The sequence below is a fragment of the Nomascus leucogenys genome, chromosome 20, assembly GCF_006542625.1.
Source record: "Nomascus leucogenys isolate Asia chromosome 20, Asia_NLE_v1, whole genome shotgun sequence".
NCBI classification, from domain to species: domain Eukaryota; kingdom Metazoa; phylum Chordata; class Mammalia; order Primates; family Hylobatidae; genus Nomascus; species Nomascus leucogenys.
This window is the reverse complement of record NC_044400.1, coordinates 50,106,895-50,127,749: the sequence shown is the minus strand read 5'-3', so window position 1 is coordinate 50,127,749 and position 20,855 is coordinate 50,106,895. Positions and strand designations below refer to the sequence as shown.

Sequence of the window (20,855 nt, the reverse complement as noted above, 5' to 3'; positions counted from 1 at the left end):
TGCAAGCCTGAGTCCCAACATAGGTCTGCACTGGTTGTGGAGGAATTCTCCTCCTTGGAGGTGCAAATAAGCCACCTCTGACCCTACCACCTCCTATTCCCAGCCACACCCAAAGTCTCAACACAGGTTCTGGGCTGGGGAAGGGGAGAACCAAGTGGCCTAGCCAGAGGCAGGGGACAAGGTTGGATTTCAGAAAGTCCTCTTGATGGAAGTGGGCTCCTGTCCCTGCAGGTAGTGAATGGGGTGGCAGGACTTGCTGGCCCAGCTTGGGCACAGGGATACTACATGGTTAAGTGAATGGTGGAAGATCGAAGGGTGGCCCTGGTCCTGCAGCTCAGGTGGGCTGCCCTGGCTGTGGGTACACTCTGGGGTGGAAGGTCCCACAGGAATATGTGCAACCTGGTCCCCTGTGTGGAGGGACAGGTCAGGATAGGAGCTCTGGTGACCCCAGACCCTGATTTGCTATCCCTGGAGTTCTGCAGGCTGAAGTCCATGGACACAGGTAGATGCAGTGGTAGGGCATGGGCCCAGGCCCTTCACAGGCTCCCCACCTCTTGGGTCCCTGCCTCTGCACAGAAGGAAAGACAGAAGCCACCACAAAGGAGAGAAAAGACATTGGGGAAGGCAGAGACAAGAGAATAGAAAGGGTGGAGATGATGAGGAAGGAGACAAGGGGAGGACAAGAAGCAGGTAAAGGGAGATGAGGAGTCCAAGAACAGACAATAGCAGTGGGAGGCGGCTGTGAGAAGGCAGTGAGCTGGAGAGGGAAAAGGCAGAGGTCCTCTGGGAGTAGGAAGGGAGGGAGAGAAGGGCCAGGCAAGAGAGCCTTCAGAGTTGAGGTCCCCAGACTTGGGCTAGGCCTAGCGAGACATGAGCTCCAATGACTTCTTCAGTCTCTTCTTCAGTTCCAGTGGGAAGTTCTCCTAGCACCTTTTACACACGGGCTTCATGTCAAACTCCACAAACTTGATCTTCAGAGTGAGCCTGCTCTTGCGGGTGGAGCAGGAGAAGCAGTTCACACACATTAGGCCTTGTTGAGGGCCAACACTATGTCACCCTTGAGTGCATGGCTGCAGCTGTAGCAGATGTCCCAAAGAGCTGGCTGTAGTGGATCTCAAAGTAGGCCGGGCCCTTCTTCTCATAGTGCCAGAGCCCCAGGAATGGCTTCTTACACTCAGGGCAAAGAGCTCTGCATGCCACCACTCTTTGCCCAGTGTATTCATTATGTGGCCCTTGATGGGCTGGCTGCAGTCCCTAGAAATGGGGACAGCATCTTGTCAATGCAGGGCAGGCAGTAGAGTTCACCCTTCAGCTCACGGGCCTCACCAGTCAGCTCCTTCCTACAGTGGATGCAGCTGAAGTGGCCTGGGTGGCAGGCACTGTTCCTGAACATGAAGGACTGCTCATGAATGACCAAGTGGCACTGCTGAGGTGCCAGGCACTTGTGCCAGTCCCTTGGCCTTCTCGTGGTGTGGCAAGGCTGGCAGAGATGCCTATAAACCAGGGGTGGTACTATGCATCTTGTAGGGATGTGGCTGGTCAGCAGCCTGGTCAATACAGGCCACAGAGCCTGTAATTGTGCCTGGTTCTCAGCAAGTGGGTCTTTACATAAATAAAGCTACTTACAGTGACCTGTTTGGAAAAACAATACAGCCAGTTTGAAGTATATATTAAATTCAAATTTTTTAAAAAAGAAAAGAAAGCTAATCTATTTGATCTATTTCACAATAACAACCTTCAACTTCTGAAAATAATAAAGTCACATTCAAGTAGACTTGTAAAACAATTTTAATGTTTACTCAAAATAAATGAGATGTCATCATTAGCCCTTATCTCACACTTGAAAAATGGAGACAATTGTTCAGAATAGAAAGGGAAACAGCTATTAGAGTTTAAGCTCAAGTTTCAAGAAAAATTCAGATAAGGCAGGTAAAAACTCTAGATACTTTTCCACTGTCCAACATCACCAAATATTAATTTCCACATACCTCTTTATTTCATAAAAATATAAATATTTATTAGAAATAGTATGTTTAAGATTAGTTTTTCTTTCTAAATAACATGATTTCTTGCTTTAAAGCAAGATTCCCTAATAGTGCCACCTATTTCATAAACTGTCCTGCAGTTTTGTGCTTTTTAAAAATTCTAATTTACTTTGATTTAAAGAATAAATATCTCATACCCATGGTGAACTATTTTATCACCCCAAAATACAAATGATCTGTATTTTACAATGAAGAAATTCATAGCATTTACCACCACATTACTGTACTATGATTGGACTGACTGATGTATGGGCCTGTGTATATAGATTGAAAAATAAAAAAGAAATGCTAAAAAAAAGCTTAGCTACATAAAATAATGTTTAATGTCAAAACTTACCAAACAATCCAATTTTAAAGAAACTGATGGAAAAATGCTTCCCCTAACATGAACTATGATTAGATAGCATTGTCTGTCAGGAAAATCACCAATTTAGTAGCTGATCTTTATGTGGAAACAAAAATAGGGCTTTGTCCTTATTCATAAGTACAGGGAAGAGACCACTCTTTTATTAAAAAAAAAAACAAAACCTAGATTAAATGTGAACAGGTAGCCCCCAAATGTGTAGTAAACCACCAACTAGCCCCTGGCTCCATAATGGCCATATATTGTATTCTTCCAGTTATTTCTGACAATTTGGAGAAAAACATTACAACCTTACTTAATAATAATAAAAAAAATTCTAAAAATCAAACAAAATAACAGGACCCTGTGGTGATGAATTTTGTTCGTACCAAAAGTATAGTCAGACATTCTTAAAAAAAAAAAAAAAAAAAAAATGCTTGCATACAACGACAGTGCAATCAGCATCCAGGCCAGGTCCTGTGTACACAACCTCTCCAATGCAGTGTAAGTTTCCTCTTAGCAGCCACCAACAATGAGCTCAAACGTAGTGAATCTGTAATGTGGCTGGTTTTCTAACACTATAAATATTAATAAGAGTGGCTAGTGCTATTATTTACATCTGTTGGCCGAATATTACTCTTGGGAAATAAACACCGGACTTTTTTCTTAACAAGTGGTTTCTCATTGACAAGTTCTGGTCATTAGTGAACTAGAATGAATCTTAGCTCACTTCCTTGTTTTGTAGGACATTTAATTCCTTCCTTCTTTTAAAAACTCCAGTGTGTTTTGGGCAGCCACTACAATAAATTCTCCCCCCTTTTTCAATTTACTTCCCTTTCTTTTCCCTAAGGTGGAACCTCTGTAAACCTAAAAACATATGGTAATTTAATATACAAGTTTTCTCAAAGTGCAAAATATGTTACAGATAGTTTCTTAGGCTTCATTTAAACACAGCATTTTATACAATACAGTACAGTTTGAGATTTCTGCTCATAAATTATACCACTTAACAGACAACTACTTTAAAAGGGCTGACCACCTAAGTAACCCAATGTCTTCTTACACAAAGTTAATACAGTGGAACTTTACAAGCTTTGTTCAGACCAAAATAATCTTACATTCAATCACATATATACATATTTTTAAATGCTCCTTAAATGCCTAAGTATAGACAAATTTGCCTATCAATAGGCAAATTCTTATGAATTATCTTATAGTTCAGTTTCGGAGTTACACATAAAGATTGCATACAATATTAAAAAAAATAATCTGGGGAGCAATTCATTTTATTTCTTACTTCAAAATCTGCTCATCCTGTAATTCTTTTGGAAGGGTTCTTGACCGTTGTAGAACCACATTAAGTTCTTCAATTACCCTTGATGGTAACTTATGATCAGAGTCCAAAGTAGCTTTGCTATTCCTGTCCTCAGTCTTCCTCAACGTCTTTAGGCCTTTATGGCCTTTTGGTTGCCCATGTGGGGCTACAGGCTCTGTGTCCTCCAGGCAGTTGAAACTCCGATGCTTTCGGGTTCGATTTCGAAGTTTATCGTCCTTGTGCTCCAGGCAGTGGGCCACCACGGAAGCTCTCTCCTTTAAGCTCAAGTCCACGGACTCTTTATCACACTTCTCACTGAGCCGCAGCCTTTCAAGTTCTGCTCTTGCACTCTAAAAATAAAATAAAATGTCTCACAGGGAAGCAAGATTTGGCACAATTTAGATTTAGAAAGTGCAATCCACATAAAAGTTGATGCTTCCTATAAAAGATCTCATTTCTATGACTTAGGTCTTAACTTTACTTCGATACAAGTGGCATGTCTGAATTTATATACTAATCTTAGAGCTACAAAATCAACTACAGACAGTCCCTGGCTTACAAGGTTTCAATATGATTTTTTGACTTTACAATGGTCATTAAGTAGAAAGCATACTTCAAATTCTGAATTTTGATCTTTTCCCCAGTTAGTGATGCGTGGTAGGACACTCTCTCGTGACGCTGGGCGGTGGCAGTGAGCTGCAGCTCCCAGTCAGCCATGCACTCATGAGGGTGAATAACTGATATGGTGTGCTGTGTTGCCAGATGATTCTGCCCAGCTGGAGGCTAATATAAATGTTCTGAGCACGTTTAAGCTAGGCTAGGCTAAGTTACAACATTCCATAGGTTAGGTGCATTTAACGCATTTTTTATTTTAAGTATGTTCACCTTATAGTGAGTTTAATGGTATGTAACCCCATCATAAGTTGAGGAACATCTGTAAAATGCAATCCATGGAAATTCATTTTAACATGCGTTCAACATATCACTTCAAAGATGTCTTTTGGGTTAGTTATTCAAATTGAATCTCACTTCATACTTGCCTCTTACTCCTGCTTAGATATGTCTAGCAAGGTTTCTGTTTTTTTTCCTTTTGTTTAATTAGTTCACTGAAGTGTGAACCTTGTACACACATAGGAAATGATCAATAAATATTTTTGAATGAGTAAATGAAGAAAAGTTTAAACAGTTTCCAGTATACAACACTGTTCTATTTTCCTTAATCTCAGTGGATCCAAACATAAATTTATAACAGAAAATTCAAGTGGAATAAAAATATTTTCATGATATAATGTATAAATAATTTTGAAATTTGGAATTTTCTGATTAAGATTCTGATTATACATCTTAAGCTATATACATTTTTCCTACTCTGAAATTTATAGGAAGAAATGTTTAATATCTAGCTTAATTCCAACGTTTCATTAGAATAGGTTAAAATACTAAGAAAAAGAGTAGTGACGGTTGAACAACAATGTAAATACAACCAATGCCACTGAATTGTATGTATTTTTAAATAAAGTAGAAAATTTCCTGACATATCTATTTTATCACAAATGAACTAAAAAAAAAGACAGGGTTTATAAACAAACTTTAATCTTGTTAAAATGTTTCACTTGTCATCTATAACTTGGGAAAAATTAAGGATAAATATAGAGAGGTTTTATATATTAGAGTGACAGTTCTCATTATCTTTAAACCATCAGCATAAAAGCTTTGGGACTCTCTTAGACACAGAATTTAAGGGCCAAGTAATAACATACATAATGCTGAAATTTCGAGTACACTACTGATATGGTTTGCATCTACATCCCCACCTAAATCTTATGTTCAAATGTAGTCCAGTGTTGGAGATGGGGCCTGATAGGAGGTGACTGAATCGTGGGGGTGGGGTTTTCATGAGTGGCTTTAGTACCATCCCCTCTGTGCTGTTCTCCTGAGTGAGTTATCTTGAGATCTGGTCATTTAAAAAAACAAACAACCCCATCAAAAAGTGGGCAAAGGATATGAACAGACACTTCTCAAAAGAAGACATTTATGCAGCCAAAAAACACATGAAAAAATGCTCATCATCACTGGCCATCAGAGAAATGCAAATCAAAACCACAATGAGATACCATCTCACACCAGTTAGAATGGCCATCATTAAAAAGTCAGGAAACAACAGGTGCTGGAGAGGATGTGGAGAAATAGGAACACTTTTACACTGTTGACAGGACTGTAAACTAGTTCAACCATTGTGGAAGTCAGTGTGGAGATTCCTCAGGGATCTAGAACTAGAAATACCATTTGACCCAGCAATCCCATTACTGGGTATATTCCCAAAGAATTATAAATCATGCTGCTATAAAGACACATGCACACGTATGTTTATTGTGGCACTATTCACAATAGCAAAGACTTGGAACCAACCCAAATGTCCAACAATGATAGGCTAGACCAAGAAAATGTGGCACATATACACCATGGAATACTATGCAGCCATAAAAAATGATGAGTTCATGTCCTTTGTAGGGACATGGATGAAACTGGAAAACATCATTCTCAGCAAACTATCGCAAGGACAAAAAAAACAAACACCGCATGTTCGCACTCATAGGTGGGAACTGAACAATGAGAACACATGGACACAGGAAGGGGAACATCACACACCGGGGACCATTGTGGGGTGGGGGGAGGGGGGAGGGATAGCATTAGGAGATATACCTAATGCTAAATGACAAGTTAATGGGTGCAGCACACCAACATGGCACATGGATACATATGTAACAAACCTGCACGTTGTGCACATGTACCCTAAAACTTAAAGTATAATAATAAAAAATAAAAATAAGAAATAAAAAAAGTGTGTAGCACCTTTCCCCTCTCTCTTGCTTCTGCTCCAGCCATGTAAGATGTGCCTGCTTCCCCTTTGCCTTCTGCTATAATTGTAAGTTTCTAAGGCTTCCCGAGAAGCCAAGCATCTGCTTGCCACCATGCTTCCTGTGAAACCGTGAGCTAATTAAACATCTTTTCTTCATAAATTACTCAGTCTCAGACATTTCTTTATAGCAATGAGGGAATATACTAATACATCTATAATATTAGCCTAAGTTATGTAACCTTAAATGAAGGTGGGGAGATGTGATGGAAGTGAACTGTGAAGAGTTAGGGGATGGGAGAGTGAGGAGGAACTTTGCATGAATAATATGGTGAGCCAAATTGCCTTGAATGTTATGAAGAAAGCCAAGTGCATGGATAATGGGGAAAGAAAGTCATAGTTTATACACTGTACTGTCCTTAAAAGATTAGGCATTAATAATTTAAAAAGAGAGAGAGAGAAATTCTGAAAGTGGAAGAGCAAGAGACAGCTTGCTACAGGCAATACCAGTTCATGTCACAGGGTGCTGAGGGAAAACCAGTTGTTTGAATGGAAATAATAATCTGAAACAGAGTCTGTCTCTCCCAGTGGCAGACAGAGTAGTTTTTACTTATCATAGCTAGAGAATGGTATAATGGATGGGTTCTGACAGCAAATCATTCACATGGCTTTAGCCCGTGCCTTCATATTTTCCATTAAATCCAGAGGCAAGCCAATGGTTACAGAGGTCTTAGGACACCAAAAAGTAATATGACCAATATGTACAGAGTATACTAGAAACTCTCTTAATTGGCTTTCATTACCAAACTCACTGTATTACTTAATCTTTATGTTGTAAAATACATAATCATATCAATAAATTTAATCATCACAACACTTTAAATGCTTTAAACTCTGTATTATTCAGAGTTTAAAGTAAATTGTCTTTATCTTAAGATGCAGAAACAGAAACTCAAAGAAAAAAATTTGCCCAAGGTTGCATAAGTGAGAGCTTGGGAGGGGACCCCAGGTTGGCCTTTCTGAAATCAATGTGCTGCTTTCTACCACATCAAGCTGTGCTCAGGATACTAACAACAAAGAGAGGGGCTTATGGGTGGGATTCTATGTCACTATTTTCTGCTTCACTGCATCATCATTCTTTGCTCGTTATTTTTGTTTTACAGATATTGCTCTTAAAATAGCAATTTTGAAAAAAACTAACGAATTATTCCATATCATCTTCCAAGTTCCTTAATATTTTGCCTCAATATACGTTAAAGATATGCTAGTCATTATTCTAATAAAGTTTCATGTGTAATGTCACTTAGTCATCACAACAGCACTATAAGGTGGGGGCTTTTATTAACCCCACATGCTTATGGATAAAGCAGCTTAGAACAATGGCATTAAAGTAAGATATCCATGATTTTATAGGGACTCAGTAGGAGGACCGCAGGTAGTATCTAGTTTGTGCATTCTTAAGCATTCTGTTTGCCTCTTCATGTGTGATTTCTTCTGCCAAAAACTTGGCATATTCAGCTGGCTCATTACTAATTTCTCCAATTAACTTGAGAAGTCACTTCCACCATGAAGCCTTCCCTACCTGGATAAGGTATTCTCATATGACTTTCAATAGGACTGAATGAAAGCCAGGCTTAGCCACAAAATTTATCAATCTGCCAAAAACTTCTTTGAAAAATAATTCTTCTTGAATATATTCATTGTTAGGACTAAGTTTTATTAAAATATTATACTTAATATTTTAACTCACTTTTCATTTTTAAAACAAAGGGTCAAAAATGGTTAGTTATCTTGTAAATATATATTTTAAAATTTTTATATGAATAATTCTATGGCAAATATTTTCATGGTTCATATGAAATTTTTTTTAAAAAAATTCTATTATTGCCTTATAAAGTAAGTTTCATTATGTTTTTCCAACATTAAACATTTAAAAAATGTCTTTGCCAAATTTATCAAATCACCAAACTACCTTATATTTACTAATCTTACAAAGAGCTTGGTTTATTTTAAAGGATTGATGCCCAACCCTCAAGGTGAGAAGGAAAACAAACAATAGCTTTCATGAAAGATGCCAAATCTTCTTTTTTGATTCTCAGGGGTCATCTTATGTCCTTAAATTAACTGAGAGACCCCATCAGTTCCCAAAGCACTGGAATGTGATTATATTACTAGAAAGTTTAGTTACCAGGGCTCCAGACAGATTCTGCTATGGGCTTACTCTGAGGGTGTTTTAAGTAAGCTTGTAAAATGAATTTGAAGTTGTGATTTTATCACCAGAATTTCTATACACATATTTAAAATCGGCTACTTTAGAGGTAAGAAAATAAGTAGTATTGTGCATATGTGATTGGGTGGTCAATGACATTAAAATAAAAGGTATAAGTTTATTCATACTGTTTTCTTGCTGTATGTGATTATTACCATGCTTTTCAAAGTGATTATTATTGTGCTTTTGAAGCCAATGAAGTAATTAATGACCTAATCACATTATGACATAGGAAAATATATTCTATAATTGAATATAAAACAAACAAAATCCTGACCTACCTCGATATTTTTCCGGGCCAAGGTTGCATTCCCCTCATGCTGTATAGGAATCAGAGGCAAACCTCCAATTTTGGGATTTTTGGTTATTGAACGTTTTCGTTCCTTTCCAGCTGGTGGCCATATATCATTTTCATGCTGTGGAAACACAATTTCTTGCTGTTGGTGTGTGATTTTATTATGTGGTATACTATGTCATAAAGCTTGGTTTCTTTCCCACATATCCACATCAGATGATCTGATATCCATGAGAATTCCATTTGTGATTATGATGTTGACTCTGGAGGCAGCATCGCTCCAGGACATGAAACTCTTAACTGAACTGAGCTTTGAGGTCTCAGCTCAATTTCTAAGTTTCGAATACATGCCTTCTATACTACTTATCAAACCAAAAGGGGAAAAATATTTGAGGCAACTGGCAAATCTCTTTGTGGAAGAAAAATAGTACACTTGTCTACATTGCTAGGCACTGTAATCTAAGTAACTATACATTTACACCAAATATGATTTCAGTGCAAAAATAATTTCATCTTATATATCCCAAATCAACCTAAGGCATGACTACCAGAAAAATTAGCCTAACTTTATGACCTCTTGAAAAATGTTACTATTTAATCTAATTGAATTCCAAAGAAATACAAGCTTTTTACTCAGACATTTAAACATCTTTACTGAAAATCATTGTACAACGGAGAGTGGGGCACATTTATTCTCAAATCATTGACTACATATTCTTGCCTTCTAAATAATTATACATATGACTGGAGAAAGGTTAATTTGGATGGGGATAAATGTTCACAGGTAAAAATATAAGCTCTGGAGTGATTAATCTCTGATATATACATATAAAAAATTCTTTAAAGAATTTTGTACTCCCCAGGGTAGATTAACATTCCAGAATTTGGAAAAAGTATATTGATTTGCAAACAACAATCTATGACGGAAACACAGAATACAAAGTATAAAATGAAAAGTTTACAGATATTGTAATGAAATGAAAACAATTTAGTGAACTACATAGCTAAATGTTTACTCTTTATTTCCCTCAATTCTTAAGCGACAGACTATTGTTCTTATGTTGCAGTTCTTATTTTAATGTGTTGCTTTATGGCAAAGAACTCATTTAAACAAATATTTACTGTCTACCCATCACATAATAACAACTAATTTAACTAAGGGACAAACTGCCAAGCTGAGTGTTTATCAATGTACATATAATTTTCATTTATTCCTCAGTGATCTTACAGTGCAGATCCTTTAATGTGCATCGTGTCTACCCTTGAACGTCAGTGAAGCATTTACCTTAGTTCAGCAAATATATAATGGTAGGTTATACAGTATTTCAATTGGAAGGTTATAGCTTCATATTATTTTTATGATACAGTACCAAACATGGTTTTAAAAAGGATATTATATAATTGTCATGCTCCCAAAACATAAACCTGGAAGAAAACTGACTGAGAGGGAATTAGGCAATTTTGTGAATTACCCTTACACTTTCAAATCACTGATGTGTAGTGCATACGCTAAAATATATTTTGAAGAATCTAAGAGTAAATGTGGTTCACAAATCCATATTTTTCTTTTATGAAATAATATACAACTGTGAATACCAGCTAACTCTCCTTGAATTGAACTAAGAGGCATTTTTTTCTACTGTACATCCAAGTGATGTGTTCTGATTTAATATTTGTAGTTATTTGTAAATGACTTCAAAAGTCATACAGCGTGAATCATATAGGTGAGGATCAAACTTTCATTTTATAACCAAAGACCACACCTAAACATCTCCATTTCTGCCTTCCAGTTTCTAACCCTTGCCTGTCTTTCCAGCTAACTAAATTTAGTTTCATTCATTTTAACTATTCTTTTCACTCCTTGAGACCTCCAATCCACTACCATTCTTCTCACAACATTTTTTACCACTTCCCTCATTGCCTGGCTTTGATTTCATGGTCAATCAGTAAACTCACTTCCTTGTAAATATCTTCAAGTCCAAATTTTATCTGATTACTTATTTTCTTGCTCCTTCATCCTCTATCATACTTGCCTGGCAAAGCCCTAAACCTAATTAAACACAATTCAACTTATTTCATGAGTGCCTGCCAGTTGATGAAGGACAAAAATAAATTACTCTGCAGATCCATCACACTTTAAATTTAACCTTAAATTTTAAGAAACCATTCAGCACTGCCTTGAAGTTCTACCATGGGACAACTGGTTTCCTCACTCTCTGAAGATTACTTCTCTCCTTTGCCTCTGCCCTTATACTTCAAAAACCCTGCCTGCATCACATGTGGTGACCTCACTGATTCAATCCAACAATTATTACTGATCATTTAAGAAAATACTCCCATCATGAAACATACCAATCTCCTTGCATCTATAGTCATCTAAGTGAGTTTACTTCTTGCAATCAATATTTGCTGATTGCAAATAACTTTTATCCAGTCATATCTATAATTGCTCAGTAGGCCATAAACTGAGGTGGTCAATAATTTGAGAAGAAATGTGCCACACTCTGCTGTACAATGATTTTTAATCATGAATAACCATGCACTAGATCATATCATTTCATGTCTGTTCAGGTCCTCTGCTGGTTTAATAACATCTCTCCTCTTCTATCCATTTCTTCTTCCTGATTGAATTGTCTTCATATAATGTATGCAAGTACACACTCCCCCATCTTAAAGACAAATCAAAACCCCCAAACCTACCTTCACCTCTATCTAGTCACAACCTCATTTAATTACATGAGCAAATTACTTGACAGAATTTTCTGTACCCATCACCTGGTTTTCCTCCTTTCTTACTTCGTATCATTGCTTTTGCTGTTTTTTTTTTATTCTGCCTATGCTTTAAATTTTGAAATGTCCCAGGGCTTATTCCTCCGTTCTCTCTCTCCCCCTCCCTCCTCCATGCTTCCCTCTCCACCTCAAACCTTCTCCCCCAGGCATCTCATCTAATCCTATTGCTTTGAATAGAATCTAAGTGCTCACTTCCTCCAAATTTACATTTTAACCCCAAACCTGTGCCTGAGTTTTTCATCCACACATCCAACCTGCTGCCCAGCATACACATCTGTGTATCTAATAGGTGTCTCAAATTTTCTGTGGCCAAAACAGAACTCTCCATTTCCTTCTACATCTCTGATGATCCCACTTATATCTGACAGTTGCCAAAAAACTAGAATTTTTTCTGATTTCTACCCTTCCTCTCAAATTGCAATAGCCAATTGACACAGGAGTTAAGAAGGAATTACTAAGCAGATAGCAAGGGCATGGGAGTCCTTGGCTTTTCTTTTTAATGAAAAGCAGTCCCAAGCCATTTTCTAACAAAGAGCAGCCTGCAATCTAGGAGCTTGCAGGGATGAATGCTGGCAGGAACTAAGGACTAGACATTTTCAAGATGGTGGCTCCATCTTACCTTCTCTGCCAGCCAAATGCATTGTAAGGAGAGGACAAGATGGTGTCAATCAACTGGAAAGCCCATTTGCATAAGAAGATTAGGGTGGGGGTGACCAGACTTACTCATACACTATGTAAACGCCATATCTGATCGAACCAATCTGTGAGCCCTTCGTAAATCAGACACAACCTCCTCAAACTGTACTATAAAACTGCGCATTCTGCACCAGCTGGTCCTTTCTGCTTGGAGACCTCTTCCTGTTATAGAGGAAGCTGTTTCTCTTTCTCTTCTCTTCTACCTATTAAACCTCCTGCTCCTAAACTTCTCATGTGTGTCTGTGTCCTAAATTTTCCTGGCGTGTGACAAGGAACTCTAGGGTATACACCACAGACAATGTAGTCGCTTCACAATAATTCCAAAAGCCTTATTGGCTCTACCTTCAAAATATTCCTGAATTTTAATTTGTCTTACCATATTCATTGTTACCACCCTAGTCTGAGCTGACATCTTCTTTCCTATAGCTGTTCATCCCACTTGCATCTTTGACCCTCTACACTGCAGACTCAACGAAGAGAACAAAATAATTTTTTTCAATTAAAATTAGATTATATCCTTCCCTTGTTTCAAACTATTAAGCAGGAACTACATAACTTGTCACAAGCCTTCCTCATCTCTAATATCTTACCTTCGTGATGTTTATAGAATAAAACAAGACAGTGATGATGTCTCAGGACCTACCCTGCTGGCCCCATCCCTGAATGATCCTTCCTGGAAGCCTGCATGATTCCCCTCTCATTTCAGACTGGTCTCAGGTCACCTACTCAGAAAGCCATTCCCTGAGAACCTTGCTCAATTAGTGCCTTCCTTATGTCAGTCACATGCTCTCCTTACCTGACATATTTTATGATTCTCCTATTTTATCACACGGATATCCATTTGAAATTTTATCTGATAACTGATTTTCTTACCCTATTTCCTATTTTAGAAATACTAACTGAACATGTACTTGACATACAAGCCAAATATAATGAAGAGTCCTTCTTTTCATGGAGTTTACATTCTAGTAAGAGAGGCAGACATGAAATAGCTAATTACATTTTTTTCTTTATTAATTACTGTCACAGTGGAGAAGTACAGGATGCTAAGGGTGATAGCCTGAAGGTCTAATTTATCTGAAGGTCAGGAAAAGTTTCTCTGAGAATGGGATATTTAAGCTAAAGTCTAGACGACTTTTGAGGCAGCGGTGTGGAAAGGATGGAGATTACAAAAGTACTCTGAATACCAAAAAGAGCTCATTATAAGGGGTGTTTACTGTTAATTCGCATATGTGTTTGTGTGTATGTCTACACTTTTAACATATACATTAATATTTGCTGTTTTGCTGTTTCCCTACAGAGATGAACCATAAATCCTTAAATCCAAGAAGGCTTCTGTGTTTATCTTAAGGGAGGACCTGAATAATACGAAGAAGTAAAAAGAACAGAGGAAAGATAATTAGGCTAAATCTTTGAGACGAGGACTAGGATTAAAACATGAGACAGTGAGAAATAACCTCGTAGTGAGACTAGGCTTTGCTTCCCGCATTTATTCCTTAAATTTCAACTGCAGAGTATACTGACTACAATTATAAAAACAAAAACATCAATTTAGTTGTGCCACAAACAACACTGTAACAGCTTTAGACTCTATAGTCCCAACTTTACCAAAAGACTTCAAATCCAGTTTTTTTGTTTTTCCTAAAGTAGAACTCGATATGACCTAGCGCATTGGCTCATGTCTGTAATCCCAGCACTTTGGGAGGCCAAGGTGGGCAGATCACCTGAGGTCAGAAGTTCGAGACCAGCCTGCCCAATATGGTGAAACCCCATCTCTACTAAAAATACAAACATTAGCTGGGCATGGTGGTGCACGCCTGTAATCCCAGATACTCAGGAGGCTGAGGCAGGAGAATCACTTGAACCCAGGAGGCAGAGATTGCAGTGGGCTGAGATCATGCCACTGCACTCCAGCCTGGGCAACTGCGGGAGACTCTGTCTCAAAAAAAATAAAAAAATAAAAAAGAAGTTGAATATCTGAATTTTAATAAGTTACAAAAAGGAGAAGAAGAATAAAAGCCTCTAAAAAGTTAGCAGCCAGTCTCTTGTGCACATGTTTTTCCAGGTAGTAATGGTAGAGAGACAGGCTGAGAAGAGCTGTGTTTATTAACCACTGGAAAGGTTAATACATAAATGAACAGAGAAAACTATTTTCAGAACAAATAAGAACTAGATTTTGGAGTGAGCTAACTTATTCCTCGTAAGGGAAACAGGAAAATACCTCCTCAGTAATAAAGAATGGCAACTTAATCGTTACCAGTGAATTTCAATGCTCCATGAGAAGCATTGCTGGGAATTTAGCTAGACAAGGTTGGGAAACAAACCAGTCCAATTAATGGGACTATTTAACTGTTCCTCCAAAGGGTAAGTCCTGCTCTAAGGAGGAAAACAAATACAGAACTGAGTATAAGCATTGGCCTCAGACATCCCTAGGTTTAAACTACTAATTAAATATATGGTCCTGAGCAAACAACAAAACATTTGTTTTATAAAACCAAAAAACATCTTGTATGGTTTGCTGCAAGGAATACATGAGTTATTCTTATGAAGTATCTAGCACACAATAGTTATTAAAGAAAAGTAGGTTCCTGTCCTTGTTTCTGGAAAGGCAGGGGTGGAGAGAGTGGGAGAACAAGAAGGGAAATAGAACACTTTTCTAAATGAAGGTCTATGTGGGACTGTGGTAGGATGACAGCTTAGAAAAGTCCCTTTTTCTTACACGACCATTTTAAAGCAACACACCTCACCTAAGCCAAGGAGGCTGTGGGGCTGGCAGAAAAGAAGCTTTAATGGAATAAACTCTCTTTCAAAAGGTAATGAATAAATTTGAACTTTAATACACTATTTTAAAAACTAAGAATGAGAGAATCAAAGTTTATGCCAATTGTATATACATTTAAAATGCTTATTAAAAATTCTTTAAAAATCATCATCACACTAACATTTCCTGTAAACAAAGTTATTATACTCTACTGGATAGTTCAAACAAATCTCGTACCTGGGCAATAAAGATACTGGTCATCCACTCCGTCTGAGTTTGTGAACTATCACAACACAGGTGCCTGCAAAACGAGGTTTATAAACTATGTCACTCAAAAAGACAATTGACTATCCTCTAGTGTATCTGCTGAGTGATTTGGTGATCAAAAATCTCTTTGGGATTCTCCTGATTAATGACATAATGCAATCACAAAAGTGGGACATTTCAGTATAAGTTGTTTTGGTCTTCTGCTAAATGTACAATACAAAGTTATAGTGTAAATACATTGGTTTAAACAAAATACAACTGAAGGCTTTGATAAGTGCTGCAAAATGATCACCAATATTTTTTGGAAAGGCAGAAAGATCTATTTCATTTTGCCTTTTCAAGTACATGATGGTAAAACACTGTATTCCACTAAAATTCTGAGCCTGAGAAGAAAAATATGTGCACATTCTCATAAGAGCAGATCTTTCTTTTAAAAAAGCTGAGGCATAGTCTCCATCATTGTAATTATAAACACTAATACCCACAGATTCATAAAAAATAAAACTACATGAAAAACCACCACATATCCAATAACAGTGATTACGTAACCTTTTATTGAAAGCCTAAATAAAACAGAGACCTTGTCCTGAAGGCTCCTGTAGTCTATTAGGGGAGCTAAGCATGTAGACAAATAAATTGCAAGACAGTGAGAAAAAGCAAAAATAAAACTGAGCGCAAACATAGAAACCACAGACTTGGGGATGAGGAGAGGGTTGTTCTTTATAAGAGGAAAATTTTATAATTGATATTGGAAAGACCTAATGGGCATTTCAAAGTAATTGTATTCTTTACATTCCTGTATTATCAAAATAATTTACCTGAAAAATGTTGAAAATGACATTTCTAAAAAATGTGTGTTTTCTTCATCAGAACCTCATGAAAACATTGTCTTTCCCTATTACCATGTCCAGGAAAACCATTCCTGCCACAAATCATTTTAATTAGGTACCCTTGTTTATAAAATACTGTAGGTGCAAAGAAGAAATAATGATCAGAGGTGAGAGTTATTAGATAAGGCTTTGGGGCATTTGAGCTACGATTTCAAAGAACATTGACAGTTGAGTTGGTTGGGTCATCAGGGGGACAATAAAAGTATGAGAGGAAAGAGAAGCAAAAAGTATAAACAAAGGTTCAGTAGAGGGACCATGTACATCACACATGCAGATCTGAAACAGCAAGGAATGCGTGGTGAATAAAGATAGATGCTTGTTTTGTCATTGAGTGAAAAAGAAAAGCTGTGGGAGATGAAGTTGATGGAGTCATATATAGCCTTGCATGCCACGCAACAATTCTGTGCTTGATCCCATAGGTGAAAGAATTCACAGAAGTTTTAAAGCAGGAGGGAAACATGGTACAGCGTAGAAAACACTCCTCAGTGGAGAGGTGGAGAATGTACGCCAAAACAGAAGCAAAGAAGAGGCCTGAAGAGCACTTAGGACTCCTGGAATAATCCAGGCAGATCAATGAAGGCCAGGCCCTCAGGGTAGAGAGGTGTAGGTGGATGAGGGGCACAAGGAAGAGGCAGATCTCGTGTGGCTCAGTGACTGATTAGACACAGGGAGGTGAAGAGAAGGAAATATCTAGTACAGTCTCTAGAAATACTGACGGATACTGGTAACAGTATGTGGCAAAAAGTACATATATAGAAAGAACAGGGTTGAGAGCAGGATATATGTTTTTCTGAAATCTGATTTTAGCTAGTTCTTATTCTGTTTTAAAACTATCACCTACTTATCTCATAAAAGCTGAATTCTACACTCATAATAACTATGGAAGAAATCAGACGTAGTTTCACGTCAGAGGCATTGCCAAATAGGATACGTGGGACTTGAACCCTGATAAAAACCTGTTTTCCTCTTCTTAGGCTCAAAGTCTTTATAAACAACCCTAATTTCACTTAGGCGAAACACTTTCCGTCTGTAGTTCTATCTGCAATTACTGAAATTATTCTTTTCCTGAAATTGTCACCAATATATTATGCTCAAAAGTTGTCAGCTGTTAACTTACCAGTGATGTTTCTCAGAATATGCGGTCAATCCCCAGCTGCATCACATAGAAAAAAAAACCACACATAAATTAAAAATAATACATTTTACAAGGCAGAAAACAGTATTAGATGTTAAGGAGATGAGATTTAACGGTGGGAATGCATAGACTTCCACAAGTGATGATTCAATGTGTTGGACTTAGCTAGAGGTGAATGCTAAATGCTAAGGGATCTGGCTACACATTTATATAGAGAGAAGGAGGCTTGTGATGATATGGGGCAGAGGGGAGACGTCTCTGAGTAGATACTCTTAACTGAATAAGGCCAAATATCTACGAAAATGACTGAAATAAGATAATATAGAGAGACGTACTGTTACTGGGGGAAATTAAATAACATGCCTATTAAAACACAGGTATATGCTCTAGGCTTAGAAACTGAGTATGAAGGCAAACGTGAAGACATTTTCAGCAGCAAAATCTCAGAGGCAAGCACATATAAATGATGTTCATGATACTAAGTATTAGTGCAAACATTTATTAGCTAATCAAAGTAATCTGTGGTAAGAAATTGTGGCGTAAACCAAATGCTGGGGTACATGAAATGTTAAAGAGGCACACAATCTGTAGGAGGCACCCACCTCCTCTAGCGCTTACATGCTATGATGGGTTTTCAGTACCAAAGTCAGCATAGTAAAAAGGGAAAATTACAGAGCCAGAACCAAAACATTGTAGAAGCCAAGCATCAGGAAGCTAGAGGGCAGCATTTGCTTTCCTGTGTGTAGACTTGCCAGAGATGCCCTCAGGTTGTGATGTGAAAGCTCAGGGAATGAGATGCAGAGGAAGCTATGTACTTCCCAGTAGACAGGGCCTCCCGGGATTTCTTACTTTACACAGAGAGATTGCAATCACCAAGGAGCTTGGTCTCAGTCTCAGTGGGAACATCATCCCTCCTTATCTACTCATACAAGTTCCTTGATCTGCCATAAGAACCCTGTGACGGGGGAAGCAACTTAAAAAAATTGCCTATAACTTACTTTATAAAAAGTTAGACTAATGCCACTGATCCCTAAATCCTTAAACAGACATATTTTTCCCATAATTTTTTTCTTTTCAGCACTTCCCTTTCAAACTTTACCTTGTTGGAGGCTTCATTTTCTTTTTCACTCCACGATAAAACTTCACGGAACTGAGAGAAAACATCTTGTCATGTTTACTACTCTGTAAGGAAAACAAAATAATTTGTAATTAAATTGATTTACACATTTCCTTACATGTTCTTTGAGCATTAATGATTGGGTTTAGAATTGTTTAGTTTCTCAATGTTTCATAAAACAAACATTTCATGAGTTTAGTAAATGAAGACTCTTAGGATTTACAATACAATCAATACATATTAATAATGTTGGATATATTCATGTTATATATGTGTACACATGTATATACAGACATGCACATAGCTCTATAATTCTTGATTCAAAAACACTTGAGGTCAGATGTTCATCATGTCATGGTTAACACTGAGTGCAAACTTGATTAGATTGAAGGATGCAAAGTATTGTTCCTGGGTGTGTCTGTGAGCGTTGCCAAAGGAAATTGACATTTGAGTCAGTGGACTGGGTGGGCACCATCTAATCAGCTGCTAGTGTGGCTAGAATAAAGCAGGCAGGAGAAGATGGAAGAGCAGACTTGCTAAGTCTTCCGGCCTTCATCTTTCTCTGTGCTGGATGCTTCCTGCCCTTGAACAACAGACTCCCAAGTTCTTCAGCTTTTGTACTCTTGGACTTACACCAGCAGTTTACCAGGGGCTCTTGGCCTTCAGTCACAGACTGAAGGCTGCTCTGTTGGCTTCCTTACTTTTGAGGTTTTGGAACTCAGACTGGGCCACTACTGGCTTCCTTGCTCCTCAGCTTGCAGACGGCCTATTGTGGGACTTCACCTTGTGACTGTAGGAGTCAATACTCCTTAAACCCCCCTTCATATATACATCTATCCTATTAGTTCTGTACCTCTAGAGGACCCTGACCAAATCACATCAGAAGTGATTTTTCATATTCTAAAAATATAATACAATGCATATGCCATATGTTTTGTAATTCCCCATCACCAGTGTTGACTGGGGCAGTACCCTGTATTCAAAGATATTCATATTTTCAAGATAAAGGCTATATATATCTTCGTGTTGTTTTGGGTGAGATTTTGCCACCGAATGAGCTGGGATTTTCTATACTGGTTGGATTTCAGAATTATGGAAAACAGACTCGTGAATATACATGAACACATATTGAGGTATCTCAAATATCCAAATTAATGAAAATTATCCTAATTAAAATAGACTATTAAAAATTTACAGTTGGCCCTAGAGCAATTATATTTTCTTTACACCTCTCGCAATACTCAGCAGTCAAATTAGAAAAGGGGAGAAAATATGCTCATTAAATTAAAAATTAGTTTCATAAAGCAAATACGTTAGGAGGATATAAAAGAAATACAGAGGAAAAGTAACCAGGAAGATGATCAGAAATAATGCTGTGGTGACCAAAGGCCTGGAATTTACATGGTGAATTTATTCCTAATCACTATTATCAGTAAGTTCACTATTATTATCATAGTAGATAATATGTTTTAAAAAACGTATTTTGAATTTTTCCGCTTACGGCTAGATTTCTAGAAATTTAACCACTGAGTCATAGGCTAAGAATATGATTCAGAAAAAAATCTTGTCTAAACTGATAGGGTAAATTTATTTACCCTATCAAAAACACTCAGGTAACACAATTGTTAAGTGTGACTGTGTATTTATGTATTTGCTAGCCATTGGTAGTTTTGATGTGGTAAACAGTTTATCCATGTCTTTACTTGTTAGTACTAGTTCTTCATGTATTTAATATGAAACTGCCCTGTCTTTTTAAATGAAATAGTCTATCCAAATTGCTCTTTGCCTTAACCTAGCTCACGGTTTACCTTATTTTTAATAAGTCAAATATATCGATCTTTTGGGGGTGCTTTCTTAACATTTGCTTAAGTTTCAAGTGTTATCACATAGCTGATAAATATTCAGTTCCATGGTCTTGTAGCTTTAAGGGTTGCTTTTTTTTTAGGATTTAAATCTTTTGTCAATCTGGAATACATTTTTTAATATACAGTATAAATGACAAGTTAGACTGAAATTTTTTTGTTGACAATTATTCTACCCCAATTTATTGAACAAACATCCCTTTAGACATGAAC

General features: G+C 37.4%; 1 protein-coding gene and 1 pseudogene across 5 annotated transcripts in view; both read right to left on the bottom strand.

Moving 5' to 3' along the window:
- Nucleotides 1–536: 536 nt before the first annotated feature.
- On the bottom strand, nt 537–1,731 carry LOC100588457 (annotated as a pseudogene).
- Nucleotides 1,732–1,770: 39 nt separating this feature from the next.
- ARAP2 (ArfGAP with RhoGAP domain, ankyrin repeat and PH domain 2) overlaps nt 1,771–20,855 on the bottom strand; it is a 177,107-nt gene continuing 158,022 nt past the window's right edge. For all 5 annotated transcript variants that reach the window (XM_030800960.1, XM_030800964.1, XM_030800962.1 and 2 more), the window contains exons 29-33: nt 18,763–18,845; nt 17,646–17,681; nt 15,609–15,672; nt 9,111–9,245; nt 1,771–4,053 (exon numbers count right to left, since the gene is read on the bottom strand). In XM_030800960.1, the coding sequence (XP_030656820.1) occupies nt 3,682–4,053; nt 9,111–9,245; nt 15,609–15,672; nt 17,646–17,681; nt 18,763–18,845 (690 nt within the window). In that variant the 3' untranslated portion in view covers nt 1,771–3,681. The remainder of the gene's footprint in view (nt 4,054–9,110; nt 9,246–15,608; nt 15,673–17,645; nt 17,682–18,762; nt 18,846–20,855) is intronic.